The following is a 25941-nucleotide window of genomic DNA, read 5'->3' on the forward strand; positions in this document are numbered from 1 at the left end:
TGTGTACCATTATTCGTCACTCCACACAATGTTTTTCCATTGTTCAATCATCCAATGTTTACATTCCTTACGCCAAGCGAGGCATCATTTGGAATTTACCGGTGTGATGTGTGGCTTGGAGCTGCCGCTCGGCCATAAAATCCAAGTTTTCTCACCTCCCACCTAACTGTCATAGTACTTGCAGTGGATCCTGATGTAGTTTGGAATTTCTGTGTGATGCTCTGGATAGATGTCTGCCTATTACACATTACGATCCTCTTCAACTGTCAGCGGCCTCTGTCAGATGAGGTTGGCCTGTACGCTTTTGTGCTGTACGTGTCTCTTCACATTTCCACTTCACTATCACATTGGAAACAGTGTATCTGGGGATGACTACGAGTGTTGAAATCACATGTAAAGATCGATGACACAAGTGACACCGAATCACCTAACCACGTTTAAAGTCCGTGAGTTCCGAAGAGTGCCCCATTCTGTTCTCTCATGATGGTTAATGGCTATTGAGGTCACTGATATGGATTATCTGGTAGCAGGTGGCAGCACAATGCACCTAATATGAAAAAGGTATGTTTTTAGGGGTGTCTGGATACTTTTGATCACATAGTGTATGTCCTTGCTCCTATGCACATAATTGTAAGAAAATAATTCATAAAAGGTTTTTTGCTATTTTAGGAGCACATTACTTTTCAGCAATCATTGTAAAGCTTGTATGTATAAAGTCGATGTTTTTAACATGCTTTCACTAGGAAGCTTATAATTATTTTACATAAATATGTTAATTAACCTATATATATATTTTCCAAGACTTACCAAGTGGGAAAGCGCCGGTAGACAGGCACAATAAAATAACACACAAAATTTCTAGCTTTCGCAACCAACGGTTGCTTCTTCAGGAAAGAGGGAAGGAGAGGGAAAGACGAAAGGATGTGGGTTTTAAGGGAGAGGGTAAGGAGTCATTCCAATCCCGGGAGCGGAAAGACTTACCTTAGGGGAAAAAGGATAGGTATATACTCGCGCCCGCCCCCCCCCCCCCCCCCCCCCCCCCACACACACACACACATCCATCCATGCATATACAGACACTAGCAGACATATTTACAGGCAACGTATCTCTGCCTACGTAGATCAACACCTTCAACCCATTACATGCAGTCTCCCATCCTTCATCAAAGACACCAACCACTTTCTCAAACGCCTAGAATCCTTACCCAGCCTGTTACCCCCGGAAACCATCCTTGTAACCATTGATGGCACTTCCCTATACACAAATATCCCGCACGTCCAGGGCCTCGCTGCAATGGAGCACTTCCTTTCACGCCGATCACCTGCCACCCTACCTAAAACCTCTTTCCTCATCACCTTAGCCAGCTTCATCCTGACCCACAACTTCTTCACTTTTGAAGGCCAGACATACCAACAATTAAAGGGAACAGCCATGGGTACCAGGATGGCACCCTCATATGCCAACCTATTTATGGGTCGCTTAGAGGAAGCCTTCTTGGTTACCGAAGCCTGCCAACCCAAAGTTTGGTACAGATTTATTGATGACATCTTTATGATCTGCACTCACAGTGAAGAAGAATTCCTGAATTTCCTCTCCAACCTCAACTCCTTTGGTTCCATCATATTCACCTGGTCCTACTCCAAATCCCATGCCACTTTACTTGACGTTGACCTCCATCTGTCCAATGGCCAGCTTCACACATCCGTCCACATCAAACCCACCAACAAGCAACAGTACCTCCATTATGACAGCTGCCACCCATTCCATACCAAACGGTCCCTTCCCTACAGCCTAGGCCTTTGTGGCAAATGAATCTGCTCCAGTCCTGAATCCCTGAAACATTACACCAACAACCTGAAAACAGCTTTCGCATCCCGCAACTACCCTCCCGACTTGATACAGAAGCAAATAACCAGAGCCACTTCCTCATCCCCTCAAACCCAGAACCTCTCACAGAAGAACCCCAAAAGTGCCCCACTTGTGACAGGATACTTCCTGGGACTGGATCAGACTCTGAATGTGGCTCTCCAGCAGGGATACGACTTCCTAAAATCCTGCCCCGAAATGAGATCCATCTGTCATGAAATCCTCTCCACTCCACCAAGAGTGTCTTTCCGCCGTCCACCTAACCTTCGTAACCTCTTGGTTCACCCCTATGAAATCCCCAAACCACCTTCCCTACCCTCTGGCTCCTACCCTTGTAACTGCCCCCGGTGTAAAACCTGTCCTATGCACCCTCCCACCACCACCTACTCCAGTCCTGTAACCTGGAAGGTGTACATGATCAAAGGCAGAGCCTCGTGTGAAAGCACCCACGTGATTTACCAACTGACCTGCCTACACTGTGACGCTTTCTATGTGGGAATGACCAGCAACAAACTGTCCATTTGTATGAATGGACACAGGCAGACAGTGTTTGTGGGTAATGAGGATCACCCTGTGGCTAAACATGCCTTGGTGCACGGCCAGCACATCTTGGCATAGTGTTACACCATCCGGGTTATCTGGATACTTCCCACCAACACCAACACATCCGAACTCCGGAGATGGGATCTTGCCCTTCAGTATATCCTCTCTTCTCGATATCCACCAGGCCTCAATCTTCACTAATTTCAAGTTGCCGCCACTCATACCTCACCTGTCATTCAACACCATCTTTGCCTCCACACTTCTGCCTTGACTTACATCTCTGCCCGTACTCTTTGCCTTTAAATATGTCTGCTTGTGTCTGTGTATGTATGGATGGATATGCGTGTGTGTGTGTGTGTGTGTGCGATTATATACCTATCCTTTTTTCCCCCTAAGCCTTTCTGCTCCCGGGATTGGAATGACTCCTTACCCTCTCCCTTAAAACCCACATCCTTTCGTCTTTCCCTCTCCTTCCCTCTTTCCTGAGAAGCAACCTCCGGTTGCGAAAGCTCGAAATTTTGTGTGTGTGTTTTTTTTTATTGTGCCTGTCTACTGGCGCTTTCCCACTTGGTAAGTCTTGGAATCTTTGTTTTTAATATATGTTTCCCATGTGGAAGCTTTTTTCTATTTTATTTAAATATATATTTGCTCTCAATTACATTTAATTATCATTCATAATGGGTGTAAATATGACTGTATGTAATTAATTTAAAATAAATTGTAACTATTTGTTCTGTTATTGTGGGAACAAGTCATTTTTAAGTAGTTGTTACAACGATCTTATATATAAAATCAATCACAGTACTCGAATGAAACAGTACTGAAAACTATGAGAGTCGAGTAAAAACTGTTTTATGGTTACGTGATTTTTTGCATTATAGTCATATTTACTAATGACTGTTGTGACAATTACACATTCTATAGTTCTGTAATGTTTCATGGTAGAAATGGGAAAAAGTTGCATAGGAATTTTCCATTTTTCAGGTGTTATCGCTCATTTAAAATTCTGAATACTAGTTTTTTAGACCAACGCAAATTTCATTTTCTTCAGTTACAGCCATGATTTTTGCTTCCTATATCTTATTTAATATTTGAATATAATAGAGGGAAACATTCCATGTGGGAAAAATATATCTAAAAACAGAGATGATGTATCTTACCAAACGAAAGCGTTGGTATGTTGATAGAGACACTAACAAATACAAACACAAAATTCAACCTTTTGCAACCCACGCGTGCTCCATCAAGAAAGAGGGAAGGAGAGGGAAAGATGAAAGAATGTGGGTTTTAAGGGAGAGGGTAAGGAGTCATTCCAATCCGGGGAGCGAAAAGATTTACCTTAGGGGGAAAAAGGGACAGGTATACACTGGCGCGCGAACGCACGCACGCACGCACGCACACACACACACATCCATTCGGGCATATACAGACACAAGCAGATATGTAAAGGCAAAGAGTTTGGGCAGAGATGTCAGTTGAGGCGGAAGTACAGAGGCAAACATGTTGTTGAATGACAGGTGAGGTATGAGCGGCAGCAACTTGCAATTAGCGGAGGTTGAGACATGGTGGGTAACGGGAAGAGAGGATATATTGAAGGGCAAGTTCCCATCTCCGGAGTTCTGATAGGTTGGTGTTAGTGGGAAGTATCCAGATAACCTGGACGGTGTAAACTGTGCCAAGATGTGCTGGCTGTGCACCATGGCATGTTTAGCCACAAGGTGATCCTCATTACCAACAAACACTGTCTGCCTGTGTCCATTCATGCGAATGGACAGTTTGTTGCTGGTCATTCCCACATTGAAAGCTTCACAGTGTAGGCAGTTCAGTTGGTACATCACGTGGGTGTTTTCACATATGGTTCTGCCTTTGATCGTGTACACCTTCCGGGTTACAGGACTGGAGTAGGTGGTGGTGGGAGGGTGCAGGGCACAGGTTTTACACCGGGGGCGGTTACAAGTGTAGGAGCCAGAGCGTAGGGAAGGTGGTTTAGGGATTTCATACGTCTGCTTGTGACTGTATATGTGTAGATGGATGTGTGTGTACGGGTGCGCCAGGGTATACCTGTCCTTTTTCCCCCCTAAGGTAAGTCTTTCCACCCCCGGGATTGGAATGACTCCTTACCCTCACCCTTAAAACCCACATCCTTTCGTCTTTCCCTCTTTCCTGATGAAGCAACTGTGGGTTGTGAAAGCTTGAATTTTGTGTGTGTGTTCATGTTTGTTAGTGTCTCTATCAACATACCAACGCTTTCGTTTGGTAAGTTACATCATCTTTATTTAATATTTGAAGTGATTCGCCTACGTTAGGTATTTTGTGGTTGGTATCTTGTTTTCGCTAAGAGTCGTGGCTTCTTTAGATCATGTGCTAACCTTCCGTCCTGTTTGTGCAATAGAAAATTTTGAGCATTTTTCACAGTTAAATATGCAGATTTCTGATTCTGAAAATGACTCTGATTTCTGTGGTATGTGCCTCAAAAATCTTAGATAGATTGTTAGTGCTCCTGTAGCTAGTGGTTAATTTTGTATTCTTAAAACATTGAGTAATGTTGTCAGAGACAGTATCTAAATATGGCCATACATGAACGTAGTTTTTCTGGTTTTGTTTATGTCTCTGATTAAAGTTACTTCATCTACAGGACTTACATGTGTCTGACTGGTTCCCTTTGTGAATAATGTGCTTACCATGCTTTTAGAATACCAGCTATTTACAGTCATGTTTCGAGATGATATAGGTCTTTCTCAATTTTTTTATTTTTCCAGTGTTAAGTTGATCAGTCTGTGTATCATAGAATGAAAACTTGATGCATCTAACATGTATACGAACATTCCAGTAAATGAAATTACTGAAATCATTAAAAACAACCTTTACAAATTTAAGAAAATCACTCAAGCAGAAGCTTGTAAAATAGTAGAGCTTCTAAAACAATTCTCATTGCAGAAAAAAATTTATCTCCAAGCAGATGGGTAACAATTGGTTCGTACCTAGTGGGTACATTGGCTGACATTTTCATTAACACTATTGACAAAAAATTTTTAACAAGTACACACAAACAGTAAAAAAAACTTTATTACTATAGATGTGCCAAAGACATTTAAATCCTACCTGATGGGACAACAAAAATGAGTAACGTCCTGTATTCAAATTTCAACAGTTCACATCAAAAAATTAATTTCAGTATGGAAACATAGAAAATAAGAGCATTAACTTTTCGGATTTAAAAATTTCAAACGAGAAATCTGATCATACATTCAGTATTTTTCCTAAACCAATGACAACAGACATAATTATCCACAGCCAATCATGCCATCCAAGAGCACACAAGCTCGTATATTTTCGCTCTATGATACACAGACTGGTCAATTTACCTTTGGAAAAAGAAAAATTGAGAAAGACTCAGAGTGTCTCCAAATATAACTATAAATGACAGTTATCCTAAAAACTTAGTGGGCACATTATTCTAAGTAAAACCATCAAACATTTGATAATCCCAAAGATGAAATAAATTTAATTAGAGACACAAACAAACAACAGAAAAATGAAGTTCTTGTATGGGCATATCGACGTATTGTTTCCAACACAATTATTTGGTGTTTCAATAGTACAAAATTACACACTAGCTACAAGAGCACTAACAATCTATAAGGACTACTGAGGCACATACCACAGAAATCAGAGCCATTTTCACGATCAGGGCCATTTTTCACAATTAGGAATCTACAAAATTAACGGCGAAGTGTGTGTGTGTGTGTGTGTGTGTGTGTGTGTGTGTGTGTGTGTGTGTGTGTGTGTTTTGGAATTTATAAGAACCCTACTTTGAGGTCATAAGTGCCTTTACAATTATCAAAACAAACAAATAAAAAACAAATTCAAAAACTTTTGCACACTGATCGAGTGACTGTGTGGTTGCTTTGAGTGCATCTCATATGCACTAAAAGAAATTAGAATGAAGGAAGATAGCTATACATCAAATTGAAACACAGAAAAAACAAAACACAGAAGAGCTAAAAGAAAGGCACAGGAAAATATGTCTGTCTGACTACTTACAACATACTTGGGTGAGTCAATCACCCTGTTAACAAATTAAAAACATCTCCCTAAAATTTTGTTAAAAATTTTGGACAATTCACAAAACTTTAAAACTTGAACCACATTCATTTGAATGTTAGTTAAAATGGATTGCAGATCTGTTGCAAATCTGCTGCATCCTGCTGGTCATAAAATAAAACGCAGTCCAATAAAATGTGGCGCACAGTGATCTGCAGGCGACAAGCACCACACACTAGGATACTCTTGCTGGAGTAAGAATTCATGCATTGTAGGGCTATGGCCCATACAAAGCCAAGTAAGTAGAACCTCGTCCCGTCGATGTGGCTGGAAGGAAGTACAGCCGTGTGTTGTCAGTCACTTCCAGCCACTTGTTTTCCCATCAACACATGAATTTGCACCCCAACAATGAGGTGACAGCATGCATGGGGATGGCACACTGGAATACCTGAGGATCACAACACGCCTCCTTGGCTGCTACATCTGCCCTGTCATTCCCTGCAACACCAAGTGCCTTGGTACACAGCAGAAAGCTGTCTCTTTCCCCAGTCGTCATAATGGGAGGCAGACACCCTAGATTTTCTGGGTTAATTTATCTGCATGGTATAAACACTGGAGAGAGTGACAGGCACTCAGGGAATTGAAGCAGATAAAATATTTGGCATTGGAAGAACGTCGCAGCTGTTCCAGTGCCTGCAAAACTACATATAATTTTGCATCAGAAACCGTAAATTCTCGAGGCATTCAGATCTTGAGGACACAATCCGGGCAAACTACATAACAACCAATGGAGTCCCCCTTCTTAGACCCATCCGTAAAGACATTGATATAGTTGTGGTACTCATATAAATTTCACAAAATAGCAAATTAAAAACAGAAGTAGAATTGTGATCTCTCCTGTACTGCACTAAATCTGAAATGATGCTGGGCCTCTGCAGTAACCACGGCAACAGACAGTTAAAAACTGGATTTGGGGTTGTATTTTCTCCACATCAAGGGACTCCAACACATGCTGCACGCAGATCTCGAATGGCATTGTGGCTAATGGATGGTTGGAGAAAAGGCGTTCCAGAGTCGGGTGAGCAACAGTATGATATGCAGTGAAGTCAGAGCTGCAAGGAACTTACGTGCCTGCTGCACCATGGGGAGCTGCTGCTGGAAGGTGAGTGGCAGTTCCCCAGCCTCAGCACACAGACTGGATATGGGACTGGTCCTATAGGTACCCGTGAGTCGAATCCCTTCATGGTGGACAGTGACAATCATTCTCAAATAAGAATGTCTTGCTGATCCATACACTGTCCACTCATAGTCCAGCTGTGAATGAACGAAAGTCCTATAAAACTGGAGCATATATGCTTTGTCCACTCCCCAAGATCTGTGGCTACGGCACTTGGTGATCTTCAGTGCCTTCAGGGTTCTGGTTTTCAGGTCTCTCACGTGTGGCAACCCGAAAATGTAGAATCAAAAATTAGGCCCAGGAACCCTACTGAGTGTCTAAAATGTAGGATGGTGTTCCTCATATGCAAGTCAGGCAAATTAAAAAGATGATGAGAATGATTAAAGTGAACACACACACACACACACACACACACACACACACACACACACACACACACACACAAAAAAAAACCAGGGTGTATACGTGGACAAGGAAAAAAATTCCCGGATTTCCCGGTTAGAAATACACTTTCTCCTTTTTCTGTATTAAGTGGCAGTATACTCTTCCTTGGCACTGTAAAACTCATCAATTCTTTGAATGTTTATGGTTTTATGTACAGACGTAGAATGTCCTGGCACTTTAGAAAACGAAACTCAGAGGGGTAAAACACGTTTTGAAAGACCTTAGATGTGCAGCAACATATACGCTGAATATTTCTGTATTACGAAGGTATAAATTTGAATTCCACCAAACACCGCATGTCACTTTTTGAGGCATTGAAAACGAAATTGTGATGCGCTTTTATAAGCCAGTCATAGCTCATGTCACGTGATCTCGCCAGCTGATGACAGCGTAGCACACATGATGTAGTCAGCCAATAGCAAGATCACTCATAAGTAGTGCGAACACACAAATAAGAAAAGTTAATGGTTTAAATTAACATACATAGGATTCACGTATAACATTGGTCTCGAAGATTGATAAACTGGAAGAGAAGCTAAGCTTCCTCAAATAATGTTGATCTTTTTTGTGCGTGTTACCCTTTAAGATACATCACAGGAATGTGCCAGTAAAATTTTTATTAACGACGCAAATGTCTGGTCTTCTGGGCTCGAAATTATTCTAAATGGTCGTCCTCAAAGAATTAATTTTTAAATGAAAGTCAAATGCTTTGTGATTTAAGAAATTCATCGTGCATTCTCGCACATAGTTCATCTTTCGTAAAAGGAAATTTGGTTTGAATGTAACACTTTTCAAACCACCATTCGCAATATTTTCCTGTGACCTGTCAGAAATAGGTTCGTTTCAGCAGTTGGAAGAGGGCGCCATATAATAGGTGTCACCGCGCTACGATGATACAGCAAGCCCATATGTTCGCAAATGTAAAACATTAAAAGATCTTACATTATGTCATAAAAGAAACAAGACATCAGAGGTTACTTAAACAGCATCAGAATTTCGTGGACCATACTAAAATGAAATGCAGCGAACATTTGAAACTAGCCAATAGTGTGAAATTAAACTTTCAAATAAAGCAGAAAAGATTAATGAAAGGCAAATCTCTTTAGCAAACCAACAAAAATAACATCATTGTTCTGCAAGGCGATTAATTCTTGTCTGTCAGGAAGGTGTAAATAAAATATAAAACTAATAACATGTTTTAGCCTTCCGTAATTAAGCGAACGTATTTTAATTCGTTTGATAACTCCCGACCACAAAAATCCGTTTGTTATCATTTAACATGAGAGCAATAAACGAAGGGGAAACAACAAAATCACTGAACTTTAAACACAGGTCACGTGGAGACGAGCCATTTCCCCACCACAACTCTGTCAGCTCTGGGCATCAGCGCCAAACCGGGGCAATATGAAGTAGTGGCGCCCAGCCATACTCATGTAACCAGAAGCGATAGAAGGTATTACTGATACGCAACTCAACTGCGCATGCGCAAGAGCCCGCCCGCAACTGCTCAAATGAATCTAATGTAAACAGTGCGACCTATTGTTTATATACCTTATTGATCGCAGGCAATTTGTTGTTATGAAGCATTGCATAGTCTTCCTAAAGCCTTTGACACACTTTGCTGTTAGCAGACGCTTGTATGAGCACTGTGTTGTTGTTGTATTCGGCACATTTCCTTTGCAACTTAAGTTTTACTTTCCTTTTTTTTCTCTGTTCATGTTTTGTTGTCGCAGTATTACTCTGCAATACTGGGATACAGTAATATCCTTTGTTAGAGTATTGGTTCTTATCAGTCAAAATCACAAAAATTTAACTGAAAACTAAAATAATGAAAAATTCCCGGAATTCTAAACAATTCCCGGGTTTTTCCGGTTTTCTCCCAAATGAAAAAATACCCGGGTTTTCCCCGGATCTCCCGGTTGTCTCGGGTCGTATACACCCTGCACACACACACACTTATCTGCAGAAAATGGAAAACCTGTTTTGCTGCCCACTCCTCTTGCCTGCTCAATGTAAGCTGCAACTGATGGCTCACTGTTGCAGCACTGGAGGAGGAACAGAAAACAGCAAAATTGTCCACAAATAAGGAGTACTGTACAGGACTCCTTACCGTAGACATGATACTGTTTATGGCTGTGGCAAAGATAGTATCACTTAAACCACTGTCCTGAGGGACAGGGTTCTCTGGCTAAAACTGATCTGACAGTGTGTCACCAACGTGGGTCCTAAAAAACCACTGAGACAAGAAAGACCATATGAAGATGTGGAGGTGGGCACGAAAGCCCCATTGACACAGTTGTGTGGGAATACAGTCTCTCCAAGTAGTATCATATGCCTAACTGATATTGAAGAATATGGCAATACAGTGATGATTACATAGAAAAGCCTGCTGAATAGCTGCCTCTTGCCATGTCAAGTTGTTGACAGTGGATCAAAATCACCAGAATCCACAAAGAGAACAGCTACGGAGTTGCCTGGTCTCTAACAACTGGACCAGATGATGGTTAACCATTCGCTCCTAGGTCTTTCCTACTGGAAGGGTCCAATAGTTATCGTAGTATTGCCTCATTAAGCTGATACTCTGATTACTACTGGGATATGTTCAGCCCTTTCCCCGTTTGAGGAGAGGTATCAAAATTGCCTCTCTCCACGAGATGGGAAAGTCACTTGTCTGCCACATGAGATTAAAGCCGTTGATGAGGATTTTCTTAGATGCCGTCGGCAAATCCTGGTCGTGACCAGGTCAGTATTATAAGTCTCAGTCAGAACAGACTCCAGCTCTCACATGGACAAAGGGTAATTCTATGTGTCAGAATCCAATTTTCCTCTCTCTACAGTCACATGGTAGTGACAAACTGCCCGATCCTGGCTGGCATTGGCAGTAGTTTTAGAAAATATTCAGGCAGGGGCTGAGCCGTGTCTCCGGTTGTTGTTTGTAGGTGCCTCTGTTTAAGTACTGCTGCTATCTCCTCTCGATGGCTTCCCATACTTTTGTAGAAGAAGTGGAATGGTTGATGGAGTCCAGGAATGCTTGCCATGAGCTTTTCTTACTTTCCCTAATGATGCAACAAGCCTTGGCACTCACATTCCGAAAGACCCTGAGGTTGTCTGCTGTCAGTCGGCATTTAAAACATCTAAGAGCCACACGCTTGTCCCAGATTGCTGAATGGCACTCATCTACCCACCAAGGTATGATACCTCCTCACATGACCGGAAGACTTGGGGATGGATAAGTCAGCAGTATGATGGATCACTCATGTGATGTGATGCACACATTCTTTTGCATCTGGGTACACCAGCCCTCAGCCTATTTAGTGTTCACCACAATGTATAAGGAAGTTTGTTTCCGGGTGCCATTTCCTCTTTTGGTATTATCTGCAGTGCGGTTTGTTCATTCTCCCATTTATGGACTATCATCTTCCTGTGAACTGTCAAGGATCTTCGTTCTTGCAATAAAGCTATTTCTAGACTTAAGCCTCCGAGCCTGGGTGATGTGCTCATTCAGTGGGTGTCGAGAATCTGTCTCTTTCTTTGTTCTCTCAGCGTCTGCTGCCACATGCCTTCTGATCTTTGATGGGGCAATTCCAGCAAGTAGGTACAAATTACCTGTTGCTGTGGGTCTGAGAAAGCCTGTAACAATTCGCATTGTCTCATTTACACTTACATCAACCTATTTAGCATGTGCAGATGCTTCCCATACTGGCGCTGCATAGTCTGCTGCAGAAACACACAGAGCAAGTGCTGATGTTCTCAGTACTGATGGTTGAGTTCCCCATTCATAGTTTGTCAGCCTGCGGATGATGATGTTCCTGAAGCAGACTTTAGCCTTGGTGTTTTGGCAATGCTGCTTCTGTCAAGTACAACCCCAAGGTATTTAGGTGTTGGACAGTGTTTTAGCTTCTTACCTTGTCATGTAACGTCAAGCTCAACTCCAGCATCTCTACTGCACAGGTGGAAAGCACATACTTGGGTTTTGTCAGGGTTTGGCTTGAGGTGATTGGCGTCATAGTATTGAGCCAGTTCTTCAAGCGCTCTAGAGAGATTTCCAGATGTTGCATCAAAATTGGACCCCTGGACCACTACAGCTGTGTCATCAGCATATACGAACAGTCTTGCATCTTGAGTTATAGGTTGGTCATTAGTGTACACGTTATAAAGGAAGGGAGGAAGTACACTTCCTTGTGGTAAGCCATTCTTCTGCAGTCGCCATCTACTGTTCTTACCATTTAGGGAGACATAAAATCTTCAATTCTTCACAAGACTACCAATAACCATCGTCAACCTACAGTACCCTGTGAGGTGATATAATTTGCGCAATAGCTTTCTGTGGTTTACCGTGTCGTATGCAGCAGTAAGATCTATGAAAGCTGCTCCAGTTATTAATATTTTTTCAAACCCGTCTTCTATATGTTGGGTCAGATTAAGTATTTGCCCACAACAAAATCTTCCTGGTCTGAAACCGGCTTGTTCCTTTATGAGCTTTCCATCTATAGTTTCTGCAACCTGGTTGAGAATCATCCGCTCCAGTATCTTATATAGATGGCATAGAAGTGACACTGGTCTGTAACTTTTGGGGTCCTTTATCTCCTTGCCAGGTTTTAGTAAAGCCACCACTCTCGCCTGCCGCCATAGTTTTGGAATATTCAGCTCTTTAATACAGGTGTTCATCATTTGTAGTAACCAGTTTCGAGCTTTGGGCCCAAACTGTTTTATCTGCTCCGTTCCAAGGTCATCATTTCCAGCGGCTTCATTCAGTTTCATACTCTGAATGGCGTCTTCCAGTTCAGTTGCTGTGAATGAAGTATTGAGGAGTCCATACTCTTTTTGTTCTTGGGGTACAACTCTTTCCCTTTCTCTTTTGCCTTTGGTTTTCGCATTCTTCAGAAGTTGGCTAGCAATCTGATTTGCTGTTACCCCGTTGTTCTTCTGCTGGTGGTCAGTTGGGTCCCCACTTAAGTCTTTCAGTAATTTCCATGGACGTCTGCTGTTTTGTTTCGTGTCAAGATTCTCGACTAGTTTGCACCACCGTGATCTCTTATCCTCAGTAATAGCCTGCATTAGTTCCTCCCCAGCCTCCATCGTATCTTCGCTGAAGGAGTCCTGAGAGAACAGCTTTTGGTACCTGTCAAGTAAGACCTGGCTGCTGCCGGTCAGACCCTGGATGTACTGGGTACGGCAACCCATTGGGATGTTTTTCCTTGAGATCCCTTTCACAAGATCAATAAATCTAACACTCATCTGGTTGAGGAGGGATTTTCTCAATCTCTTCGTCCAATTGCTCTTTAAATTTCTGCCAGTCTGCCTTTTTGAAATTAAACCGTCTTCGCAAAGGCACCTCCTCTGGTTTAACCATGGCATTCTCTAAAGGAGATCAGCAACGACTTCTCACTGAAATGAGTCACTACAGTTGAAGAGCAAAGAGAGAGAGAGAGAGAGAGAGAGAGAGAGAGAGAGAGAGAGAGAGGAGGAGGAGGAGGAGGAGGAAGAGGAGGGGGGGGGGGGGGGGTGTTAATGGTTGAGAATGACCAAACTGCCACACAGAAATGAGTGGGAGTACCAGTGTTTAGCATGCACAGCTCTTGGGATATGATGAGGCCCACCAAGACCTGACCCCGAGAGCAAGTGGAGGTCAAGCCTGATGAGGGATGCTGAGTATTGAAGTCTCCCAAGAGGAGAAATGGGTTAGGTTGTTGTTCCAGAAGATCTGTGAGGGCCTCAGAGTCTACTGCATCAGGAGGAGGTAAACATAGCAAGCAATATGTGATCCTCTGACAAGTGTGAATCTCAAGTTCAACTGTAACTGCTTGCAGATCAGTATCAGGGGGAGAGCAGAGGAGTGGTGTGCACAATTCAAACACAGGAACACCTCCTTTGGCCCTTTCCCCAGTCGGATCATCCTTGCAATAGATGGTATAGCTCTGTACGTTAGGGGGTATCAAATGCTTTAAAATGCATTTGCAGCAATCGGATACACACTGGGCATTCCTGTGCTAGGAGCTTCAGTTCCTCCACATGGATCCTGAACCCATTAATGTTCCACTGAAGGGTGGGAACCATTTATCACAGAGGGGTTGCTCTTTCACCCTGTCTTTCCACTTGGGAGGAGAGCCTACCATATGAGGTGGCTGAGCTTTGCGGCGAGATGATTGCCCCAGTCCGACATCAAGTTCCATTTTCTCTGATGAGAAATGAAGAGATATATCAGAGAGGACAAGTTCAACATCGTCAGACAGTGGTTTCCTTTCTCTGTTATAGGCTGATGCTTTGACTTGGATTTTCTGCCCTGAGTGGACTTTGGGGCCACAACCGTGGTTGCAGTAGCAGTAGCAGCAGCAGCACTGAATGGTGGACCAGGCTGAACCTTCAGATGGGCAGGGAGCTCCACAACAGCATCAACACGGTCTTGTCTGCAGTCTTGGATGGAGGTATGGGCTTTGAAATAACTGAGGCAGAACAAGTGCACTGGCAGGAAAAGGTGCTAGTGCTGACACTGGCAACCTCAGTTTGCATAGAAACTTCATGACTGGCAGGCTGGTAAGGAAGAACTGAAAAAAAGAGGAAGACTAAATGTGCTAATACAGGACTGAATGCAAAATGGCCAAAACTAGAGGCTTATGTACTGAAATAGATTCAAGGACACTGTCACAATGGCATTGGAATTAATACAAATGGCATTGGAATTAATACAAAAATGATTCAAATACATGCTCATAGCCTAGAGCTACAGTGGAGCTTAACAGACTATAACAGCAGATTTGAATGGTGGTACAGGTTTATGAAGCATCATGGACTCCAGCATGCGAACCATTCCATCGTTTTATTATTCAACATTGAAAGGAAACCAGTATGGAAGTAAGCCAAATAGTGGGCAAAACTCCTCTGACATTTGATGTGCTGAGTAACAGAACTGTTGCCATGGAAGGTGCGAAAACTGTAACAAGAAAAGCAATTGGACATGAAAAAATGCACTACACTGTTGACCTTTCACATTGTGCTTGACATGACTAAACTTAATTCAATAATCATTTTCAAGTACAAAACAATGCCAAAACCTTCTGAAATATGGCCAGATGGTGTTGATCATGTACATGACAAGAGTTGGATGGCTGAGGCTGGTACAAAATTATGAATTAACAGAGTGCGGGGGAGAAGGAAAAGAGTCCTCTTCTTGCGCAAGATCAGTTGAGCAGTCATTTGCAAAATTCTATGAAAGAGAAACTGAGACAGGTAAATATAGAGCTTGCTGTTATTCTGGGAGGACTCACTTCACATTTTTAACCTCCTGATATCTTGATACATAAACCATTTAAAAACAAAGATTCCAAGACTTACCAAGCGGGAAAGCGCCGGCAGATAGGCACATGAACAAAACACACAAACACACACACACAGAATTACGAGCTTTCGCAACTGGCAGTTGCTTCGTCAGGAAAGAGGGAAGGAGAGGGAAAAATGAAAGGATGTGGGTTTTAAGGCAGAGGGTAAGGAGTCATTCCAATCCCGGGAGCGGAAAGACTTCCCTTAGGGGAAAAAAAGGACAGGTGTACACTCGCACACACACACACACACACACACACATATCCATCCGCACATTCACAGACACAAGCAGACATATTTAAAGGCAAAGAGTAAGGGCAGAGACGTCAGTCGAGGCGGAAATACAGAGGCAAAGAAGTTGTTGAAAGACAGATGAGGTATGAGCGGCGGCAACTTGAAATTAGCGGAGGTTGAGGCCTGGCGGATATCGAGAAGAGAGGATATACTGAAGGGCGAGTTCCCATCTCCGGAGTTCGGATAGGTTGGTGTTGGTGGGAAGTATCCAGATAACTCGGACGGTGTAACACTGTGCCAAGATGTGCTGGCCGTGCATCAAGGCATGTTTAGCCACAGGGTGATCCTCATTACCAACAAACACTGTCTGCCTGTGTCCATTCATGCGAATGGACAGTTTGTTGCTGGTCATTCCCACATAGAAAGCGTCACAGTGCAGGCAGGTCAGTTGGTAAATCACATGGGTGCTTTCACATGTGGCTCTCCCTTTGATCGTGTACACCTTCCGGGTTACAGGACTGGAGTAGGTGGTGGTGGGAGGGTGCATAGGACAGGTTTTACACCGGGGGCGGTTGCAAGGGTAGGAGCCATAAACCATTTAAAGTGTATATGAGAGAGGAATGAAACAAATGGATGAAACCCAACATGAATTCACACTGAAGGGAGCTTTAACACAACTTACAATCAAACAAATGTGTCAGTGGATAAAACAGTCGGGGTACAGAGGGAGAGAAGACATTATTGCTAAATCTTTCAAGAGGTGCGGCATAAGTAATGCTCTTGATGGCAGTGAAGACCATCTTATATAATGAAGAGGGCAACAATGACACAGAAGAAGAAGAAGAAGAAGAAGAAGAAGAAAGTTCAGATGATGATTTTCAGGGATTTCAAAGCAGTTTGGTTTTATAAACTACGAATGTTTTTTAAGTATGGCTTTGAAATCTAATAATAAAAATGTTATTTAAAAAAATTGTTTAAAAATTAAGGTGTGTCTTTCAAGTCCGTGGCATCTTGTAGTCTCTAAAACGTGGTATAAATTTTTAGGTGTTTATATTGATAAGAACTTTAACTGGAAGTCACGTGCAACTGATCTTCTTAAACATCTATGTTCTACGACTTTGGCATAATTAACAATATTGGATTTTTTAAATGAAAATGTCATAAAGCTAACTTACTTCCCCTATTTTCATTCAATACCATTTTATGGCCTAACATTTCATTCACTTCTACATATTTGAAGAACATTTTAGAGACATATATTTGATCAGACTTTTATAGAAATGTCATGAAGCATATTATCAAAAGGAAAGGATAGATTGCCACTCACTGTAAAGATGACACACTTAGTTACAGACAGGCACAATGAAAAGAATGTTATGCATTAAGCTTTTGGCAAAAGACTTAAAAAGAAATGCCATCACCACACTTACATCGACACAAGCAAGCATACCTCACACATACATGACCACTATCTCTGCCTGCTTAGGACAGACAAACTGAAATGTGTCAGAGGGGAGCAACAAACTATAGTGGAGTAGGGAAGGAGGAAGGATAGTAGGGTACAGCTGGTGGAAGAGGGGACAGTGCTGCATGATGCAATGTGCAAGGACTAGAGGTGACAGACACATCTACATTGTGTAGCATGTCACGAGGCTGTGGGATAGAGAGGGAGGGAAAGAAACGGAGTAGAAAGAAGAGGAGCACAGAAGGGGAAAAGACTGGTGGGTACTCTAGCAGAGAGTAGTGCACAATGAGGGTGAGAAGACGTGAGGTGGGAGGTCACAGGAAAGAGGCAGCGGAAACTGTAGGTTGAGGCCAGGATGATTTCGAAAGTGGAGACTGTTTTGTAAGGATAACTCTCATCAGCAGAGTTCAGAAAAGCTGAGTGGGGGGAGGGGGGGGGGATTAAAGATTGCCCAGGTTGTGAAACAGCCAGTAAAATAATGTACAACTGTATGTTGTGCAACAGGATGGTCCACTTTGCTCTTGGGAATAGTTTAAGGGTGGCCATTAATCCTGTGAATAGCTAGTTGCTATTCACAACAATACAAATTGTTGAGCAATGATTACAGCCGAGCTGGTACAGGATAGGAAGTGCTGTGTGGTTGGATTGGGCAGGTCTTGCACATTGGTCTTCCGCAGGGATATGATCCCTGTGGCAAGCAGTGGAGATCAGGAGTTAGTTGTATAGGGATGGACTAGGATTTTGTGGTTGTGGTGGTGGTGGTGGTGGTGGTGGTGGTGGTGGGAGGGGGCGGGGGAGGGACACCAGATTAGGAGGGATGGGAAGCATCTTGGGTAGGATCTCTCTCCTAACAGACCATGATGACCGATTATCAAAGCCCTGACAAATGACGTGGTTCAGTGGTTCCAGTCTGTTGTGATATTGGGTGCTCCTTTGCAGGTGGTCCTTGGGTGTGGTGGGAGGATTTGGGGTATGTGGAGATATGGCACGGAAAACCAATTTGCGGACTTGTCCACTCACAGACAGGCAGACCAATTCCACTCACAGACAGGCACTAATCCCCAAACCTCGTCCACAAAGAGATTTCCCGTGCCATCCCCACACACCCCAAATTCTCCCACCACCTCCAAGAACCAGCAACAAAGGAGCACCCCTCCCGTCAACCACTACCACCTCGGACTGGAATAACTGAACCACATCCTTCTTCAGGGTTTTGATTATCTGTCATCATGCTCTGATATGGTACCTATGCCACTCCCAAACCCAACCCCTTGCCACAGGGATCAAATCCCTCTGGATGATCCAGGTGCAAGACCAACCCATTCCACCTACACAGTACTTTCTATTCCAGTCCTGTCACAGGTTTATCCTATCCCATCAGAAGCCAGGGCACCTATGAAAGCAGCCAACTCAGCAGCAATAATTGCTCGGCATTCTATATTGGTATGACTGCCAATCAGGTATCCACAGGATGAATGTGGCTGTCTGCAACTCAGTGTGTCATCTTTACATAAAGTGGACCATCCTGTTGCACAACATGCAGCTGAACATAACATGCCTGATTTCAAGGGTTCTGGATCCTCCCCTTAATATCACCCTGACCTCAACCTATGGTAACCAACTGTCCCAACATCCTCCTCCCAACAGTTTCCACCCCATCTGTCCTATCACCTCCTTCTAACTCATGCTTCCTCACCCTCATTACGCACTGTCCTGTGCCAATTGCTCCCACTGATCTTTTCCCCTTCTATGCTCCTCTCCTTTTCACCCCCCCCCCCCCCCTCTACCATCTTCCCACTGGTGCACCAGGTAGCCTTGTGTGCCATATCTAGTCCCTGCACACTCCGCCAGGCAGCAGTTTCCCCTTCCCCTTCCCCCACCCACACCCTGATATCCTTCCCCCTTTCCTGCTCCAACGCGAATTGTTGCTCCCATTTGACATGTACCGGTTTCAGTCTGGCCTGAACAGCTAGAGACAGCTTGGTTGGCTGATTTGGAAATTTGGGAGAAGGGACCAAACAACAAGGTGAAGGAAATTGAGCAGCCCTTCCAAAGGAATCATCCTGGTATATGCAAAAAGGGACCTGCAAAGTCTACATGAATGCATTGCCAAGGCTGGTGTGGAGCAGGCCAGGGGGAACGGAGATGCCCTGGGAGCTACCTGTTGTCGGGCACAACGCTCACAAGCTGTGACAAAATGGGCAATTTCCCCACAATTCCTGACAAAAATACATGTCTCCTAGCTAATAGTTTAGTAAACGAAGTTCCCTAATGGCGCTGATGAAGAGGGCATAGTACCTCGTGCTGTAAAGTGGTGGGAATGACTACTCTGGGTGAGAGGTCTTCTGTGGACAACAGCAAAACACCATCAAAAACAGAGATCCCCAAGAAGTGCTTCAGCAGTTATAATCATATAGGATGAAGTTTACATCCAGGCAACTGAAGTCAGTGGGTTATCCAAATATTAATTGAGAGGGTTATACAGGGTGTCCCATTTATCTCGACCACCCTAAATAACTGTTTGTTCAGATGCAGATTACAAAATGTTTCAAGCAAATGTTCTTTAGCCATCAGAGGGACATCAATCAGCATGATTGCCTTCATTGTAGCCTTTTTTTTCTTTTTTTTTTTTACAAAGATTTGAACAGCTGTATGACTTTTTTTTAAATGGCATCCTGTATCTTTTATTTGGTAATTCATTTCCTCTCACAAAGATCTATTCAAAAATGTATCACAGTGTACCATTCACTGAAGCACAACGTTATTAATTACATAACACAACACTGACTTTGAGCCTGGGATCACAAACTTGTCCACTTGCTGAAGTTGTCAGAAAACAAATGAAAACCAAGTAAAAACGTAACACAAAATTGACTTCGACTCTCCTGCACCATTGTCCAGGAGTAGAACATTCAAAGGTGCTCAAAATGGTGACCCTGGACACCAAAACACTGGTGCACTTGTTGAATGAAAGAATTATTTACTGTTCAGTGTTGCCTGCTGAAGACAATTACAAGCAAGCACGATATGTTCCTGCATGTCCTCTGGAGTTGTTGGAATATCGCAATAAATACCGTCTTAAATGCCTCCCCAAAGAAAAAAGTCCAGAGGATTTAAATCAGGAGACCTAGCAGGCCAAGTAACTGTTCCTCCTCGACCAATCCATCAGGCAGGATACCTTCGGTTTGGAACATGATACGCACGCAAGGCAGTGTGTGCTGGACATCCACTGTGTTGATGCCACATAAGCATTCTGGTTCTTAGCAGCACTTCATCCAGAAAAGGAGGAAGAATTTGTCTGAGGAAGTTGGCATACGCTGTGCCATTTAGACTACCACTGATGAAATAAGGGCTAAGAATTGAAGAACCAAGCATCCCACACCAGATGTTAACTCTTTATTGACGCTGATGTTCCACCTGTCTAAGTCATCGTGGGTTGTCGTTGGACCAGAAATGCATGTTCCTTGTATTTACCTGTCCTTTGTTTGAGAAGGAACATGCATCGGTATATAGAACATAGGAGAGGAAGATCAGGTTCGTGAGGATTTGCTGCTGTGCCCACTGACAGAACTGTACATGATTCTGGAAATCATTCCCATGCAATTCTTGATATAGGTGTACATGGTAAGGATGGATCTGGTGATGTGTAAGAATACTATGTACACTGGTTTTAGGAATGTTAATCTCGTGTTCAAGCTGTCTTGTGCTCACATGTGGATTCATAGCAACGGAAGTGAGAACAGTAACTTCGGCAGCTTCGTCTGTGCAGGTGCTATGACGATTGCATTGTTGTGGGTTGAAACTTCCCGTTCCCTGAAGTGTTGCAACAAGACAAGAAAACATCTGTCGGGAAGGTGGGTTCTTGTAAGGATATCGCTCCCTGTACAGTTTCGCTGTCTAGGTAGCATTTCGCCTAACTTCAACAACAATGAAAGAAACGTTATGTCGATGCAGTTTGTAGGAAGGACAGCCTTTACTGTATGCCTACTCTACACAACAGTATTTAAAAGGACTAAACTACTGCACTAAATGTACCCATACATAAGAAAACAGTATTGAAATTAGGCTGTTCTGCTAACTTACATTCCCCATAGAGGAGTAGCATTTCTACCGTCTCTTTGTTGGTGTACTTCTACTCGCAAACTTCTTCAACTGATGATGGTTGACAGAGTGATGGGTGTGCATTCTACTTATGTTTATATTTGTCCTCTGTCAATGTCAGCACGTGGATGTGTTCCATTACCACGAGTAGCTAAACTAAGCGTTTGGAGTGCCAACATCAATGCTGTGTTATTTAATAAATATCATTGTGCTTCAGTGAATGGTACACTGTGATACATTTCTGAATAGGTCTTTAGGAGAGGAAATGAATTACCGAATAAACAATACAGGTTGCCATTTAAGAGAGACATACCACTGTTCAAATCTTTGTAAAAAATTAAGCTACAACAAAGGCAGTCATGCTGATTGATGTTCCCCTGATGGTAAAAGAACATATGCTTGAAACATTTTGTAATTCACATCTGTACAAACAGTTATTAGGGTGGTCAAGATAAATGGGACACCCTGTATATAGGAACTGTGTAAAAAAGTGGCATACACACTGTAAGAATCTAGATTTTAACCCTTTCAGTCGCTGAAGTTGATGTGATGGTAAGGAAAAAAACAGTTGGTAAGGAAAAATAGTTGCGCACGGAGTCCAAAGCATGACACGGCGGTTTATCTATGCAGCCCTGTTGAACAAACAAAACCACCTGGCAGAGAGCTGGGTTGGCGGCAACAGCAGATGCCATGCAAGAGCTCTTAACTGTGAAACCCTCAACTGTGGCCTGCATTTGATAATCAATATGGAAGCAAAGGAATTCTTCATGATCAAAGTTGCTATCCGGACTCACAGGAAGGCAGGACAAGGTGTCTCCACTGGCATGTTTAGATTCAGGTTGAAAATTGGTTTTGTAATTGCAGCAAGATAAGAACAGTGTGCAGTGTTGGAGGTGGTGTGTTGCTTTGTCAGGCAAGGAAGTGTTGGGGTTAAACAAGGAAACCAAGGTCAGTAATGTGGTGAAATTTGGAGCTATACAAAAAAAAAAAAAAAACATGAAATTTCTTGAGCTTGGACTATGGCAAGAGTCTTTTCTTCCAACTGAAAGTAATGCTGCTGGGCCAGAGTACGAGATATAGAGGCAAAGGAAAAAGATCATTCAGTGCTGCCAGCATATCGGCATGTTAGGACTGTGTCGAGACCATACTGTGAGGTGTCAGCCATCAAAACTATGAGCTGGCCTGGAGTGAACTTAGCTAAAAAGAGGGGCTGAGAGTAGTTTGGATTTCAACATTTGAAAAGTTCATTTGGAATCTAGGCTCCAGCTAAAAGGTCATTCTTGCATAACACGGCATGCAACAGGTGGCCCAATATGGCTGCCCTAACAGGAGTTTATGGTAGTAGGCTATCCTCCCTAGAAAAGGCTGAATCTCCTTTGTGGACAAGGGACAAGGCATAGACATAACAGTGGATATGTGGTCTGGTAGTGGGAAAACCCCATCCCACAAGGCCTCGAACCCCAAATAAACAATAGAAGGTTGGGAAAAAAAAACTCAGATTTCATGAGGTTACACCACACGCCTGCTGACTGTAAGACAGTAAACAAAGTGCACAAATTTTTCATGCGATCGGCTGTGAAGGAGCCCATAGCAACAATGTCACCCAGATAATTAATATAACCCAGGAAAGTCATAGTCAATTGCTCTAAAATTATAAAATAGCAGAGGCAGTAGCTACACCAAAAGGAAGGGCCACATTCAAATCCAGGACTCACTGACACTCTTCACCCACACAAACCTGCAGATACATTTTGAGGAAAGTATTGGGCACCCGATATTTTTGCCAACAGTTCCTCCTGGCATGGAAGAGGATACGTATCCATGACCGACTTCGCATTGACAATAGTACTAAAGTCGCCATAGAGGCAAAGTTTCCCTCAAGGTCTCCAAAACACAATCAGCAGAGATGACCATCCACTAGCCATAACAGGTTGCATCACCTCTAGAGACTGAAAGTCGTCCAATTCTACTTCCACTTGAACTTTCAAAGCTACAGGAACAGAACAACAAAAGTGAGGCTGAGCTATGGATTTCAAAGAGATATGAGCAGAAAAATTCATAGCACATCCTTTATCTTCTGCAAACAAGGCCAAAAACTCCTCACACAGTGTTTCCAACACAGTACCTGATCACACTGAAGATGACCTGTATCGGTGATAGAAAATCCAAATACCTGAAATGCATCTGTCCTGAACAAGTTATCAACATCAGCAACCACTAAAAATGTTATGGAGCGAACCACTGGTTTGTAAGAGACAGATGCCACACGTTGTCCCTACAGTGAAATGCTCCATTTGTTGTAAATGAACAGCTTCCGCGTGATCGGTGGCAACTGTGGCAAGCCTCAACTCATATAGGTTTAAGAATTTAATAACATCACTGCAGCACCTTTGTTGACCTGTAGCCGGTAAAGCACTTAACTCAATAAACAACTTGGGTGAAGCCACAAGTGTTGGAGTCACACAATTTAAGTCTATGATCCTATCCTGAGCAACCTTCAACAAACGACACAAGGAGGCGATGTGGTCCTTCCTCTGGCAAGCATTACAAGTAGGCCAGTGATTAGGGCATGCTGAACATATGTGCTGGACAAAACAGAAAGGGCAAGATGGAAATAGAAAACACTGATGCTGGCACTGGGGCAGTTGCAGTTGCTTGGTTGGGCATTGTTCAGCTCAACGGTGGGCCTGCATGTTTACCATCATCACTGCTGCTTCCTCATGCAATTTATCTGTCATCCTAGTGGGCACATCTTGTGACAATACTGCCACCTTGTCCCACACATCAATTTGGTCAATAACTGCCCGAGAAACTGAAAGATTGTACTATTTGCGCAACTTCTGCCAACGAGCCACCCCCACCCCCCCTTTTCCTCTCCCACACAGAGTAAAGCCTTTTGGCACAATTCCTTGTCTGAAGCTAAACAGACGGTACCATGTCCGTCAATAGAAGCCAAGAATGTGAGAACAGCCAAAGTAAGCTGTTCAATCAGGGCCAGTAGCATGACATTCATAATGAATTAACCTGATAAAACCGAACTTAAAGATTGCACATACGGAAATCATTCCAAGCTTGTCACCAGTCATGTAATAACCAAGAAATATTGAAGCTGGTCTAAGTAACATAAACATTGCTTCATTTGTAAACTGCTGAACAATAATGGAAGTAGGATTCTCATGCAACAAAACATAGAATGCTGACTTGAATGGCACCACTGGAACAACAGGAAAGAGAGACTGTTAGCATCGCTCTGCATTTATGTACACATGCACTAGTAGCAGACTACAGCATGCAGTACAGTAAACAAATCCAATGATAAACTTGCACAGGGGAAGGAGACAAGGGTTAACACATATAAGTTTTCATCACGGGTGCAAGTTGTTCCTGGATGTCTTAGTTGGTAAGAATGTCACCCAAGAAAGCAATAATCTGTATTTGACCCTCGGGCTTTAATAAAGCAATGTGGGCATTCTAGGAATTTAAACAGTCAACATTATATCAGTACCCTACATCCCAATAGTAGAGGTGCTATCTCTCACCACTATGAGTAACTTACTTGGGCACTGTGTGAAGTACCAGAGGCTGGGAGCGCAAGGGAAGTCTTGTGCTGGTCTCAGATTTCCACCAGGAAGGCACACTCCTAGACCTGTACCTGAACCATCATCACACCATCCACAAGCTGGATCTTCTCGGCAATCTGCACATGTGGCGAAGAAGCTGCAAGAAGATTTTCCTGAAAATCGGAAAAAAATTAATACATAAACATTTTCTTACCCCAAAATATTTCATTTCTAAGAGTGTTAGGGATCTATCGGTAAATTTCAATACATTGAATATTTGACTGCTGACACATTGATAAAGCATACACCAGTATCATACCTGCATTCAGTTTTTCACTGGGATGACTAAGTGGTCTGGGAACTGAGGAAGTCAATGAGGTTCCTCAGTGGTTTTGCTGAATATGCAGTAGAGATAGGAAGTTAGCAGAACAGGCATGGGAAAGTGCCACCCCTCAGGCTGAACTAAATAAGACTACAGAAGATCTGAACTCAAAATATCCACAGGTGTACTGCCGGTCTATAGTGTCCAACGGGCACAATATTTCGGCGATCAAACATGTCGCTATCATCAGGTGAACTGACGGACTGAGCTCCTGGGAACGTGCCGGCACGGAGATCCGTACGCTATGGCTGCCCAGGGGGAACTGGGTTCGGTCGCGGCAGCGGCCGATTTAAATACCCTCCGCCCACGGCGCGCTCCCTCCGCCGTCCGCGCCCCGCGCCACGGTGGAAGAGATTGCGACGGCGTCTGAGATGACGTCGGTGTGATGGCTCTGTCCGCCGTGGTCGTCACAACTATGCGTTTGCTCGATTTACTCTTGATTAACCCAATAGCTGGTTCCCAAGCCTTGCTAAGATTATAGCCACAGTCACGGTTTATGAGGTCATCATTGGTGCGAATTTCGATGGCCTCATCTGACCAATATACGACTTGCCACATTGACACGGAATCTGGTACACGCCGGCCTTCCTCAAACCGAGGTCATCTTTGGCGCTCCCCACCAGTGCACGAGTTTTATTCGGAGGACAAAACACAGTTCCGACCCGGTGTTTCTTCAGAATGCGGGCGATTTTCCCCAAGAGTGCACCTGTGTACGGAATAAATGCAATGCCTACCTCCTACCTCATGACTTCATCCATCTCAACAGGTTGTGCTGCAGTGGTTGGGCGGAGAGCACGTTGGATCTGC

General features: G+C 43.3%; 1 protein-coding gene across 1 annotated transcript in view; it reads right to left on the reverse strand.

Annotated features, from left to right (window-relative positions):
• The window catches only part of LOC126355900 (attractin-like protein 1), a 278201-nt gene that overhangs the window by 97465 nt on the left and 154795 nt on the right, over positions 1 to 25941 (reverse strand). The window contains exon 15 of the mRNA XM_050006409.1: positions 24749 to 24925. Coding sequence (XP_049862366.1) covers positions 24749 to 24925 — 177 coding nt within the window. The remainder of the gene's footprint in view (positions 1 to 24748; positions 24926 to 25941) is intronic.

The sequence above is a fragment of the Schistocerca gregaria genome, chromosome 3 (assembly GCF_023897955.1).
Source record: "Schistocerca gregaria isolate iqSchGreg1 chromosome 3, iqSchGreg1.2, whole genome shotgun sequence".
Classification (NCBI taxonomy): domain Eukaryota; kingdom Metazoa; phylum Arthropoda; class Insecta; order Orthoptera; family Acrididae; genus Schistocerca; species Schistocerca gregaria.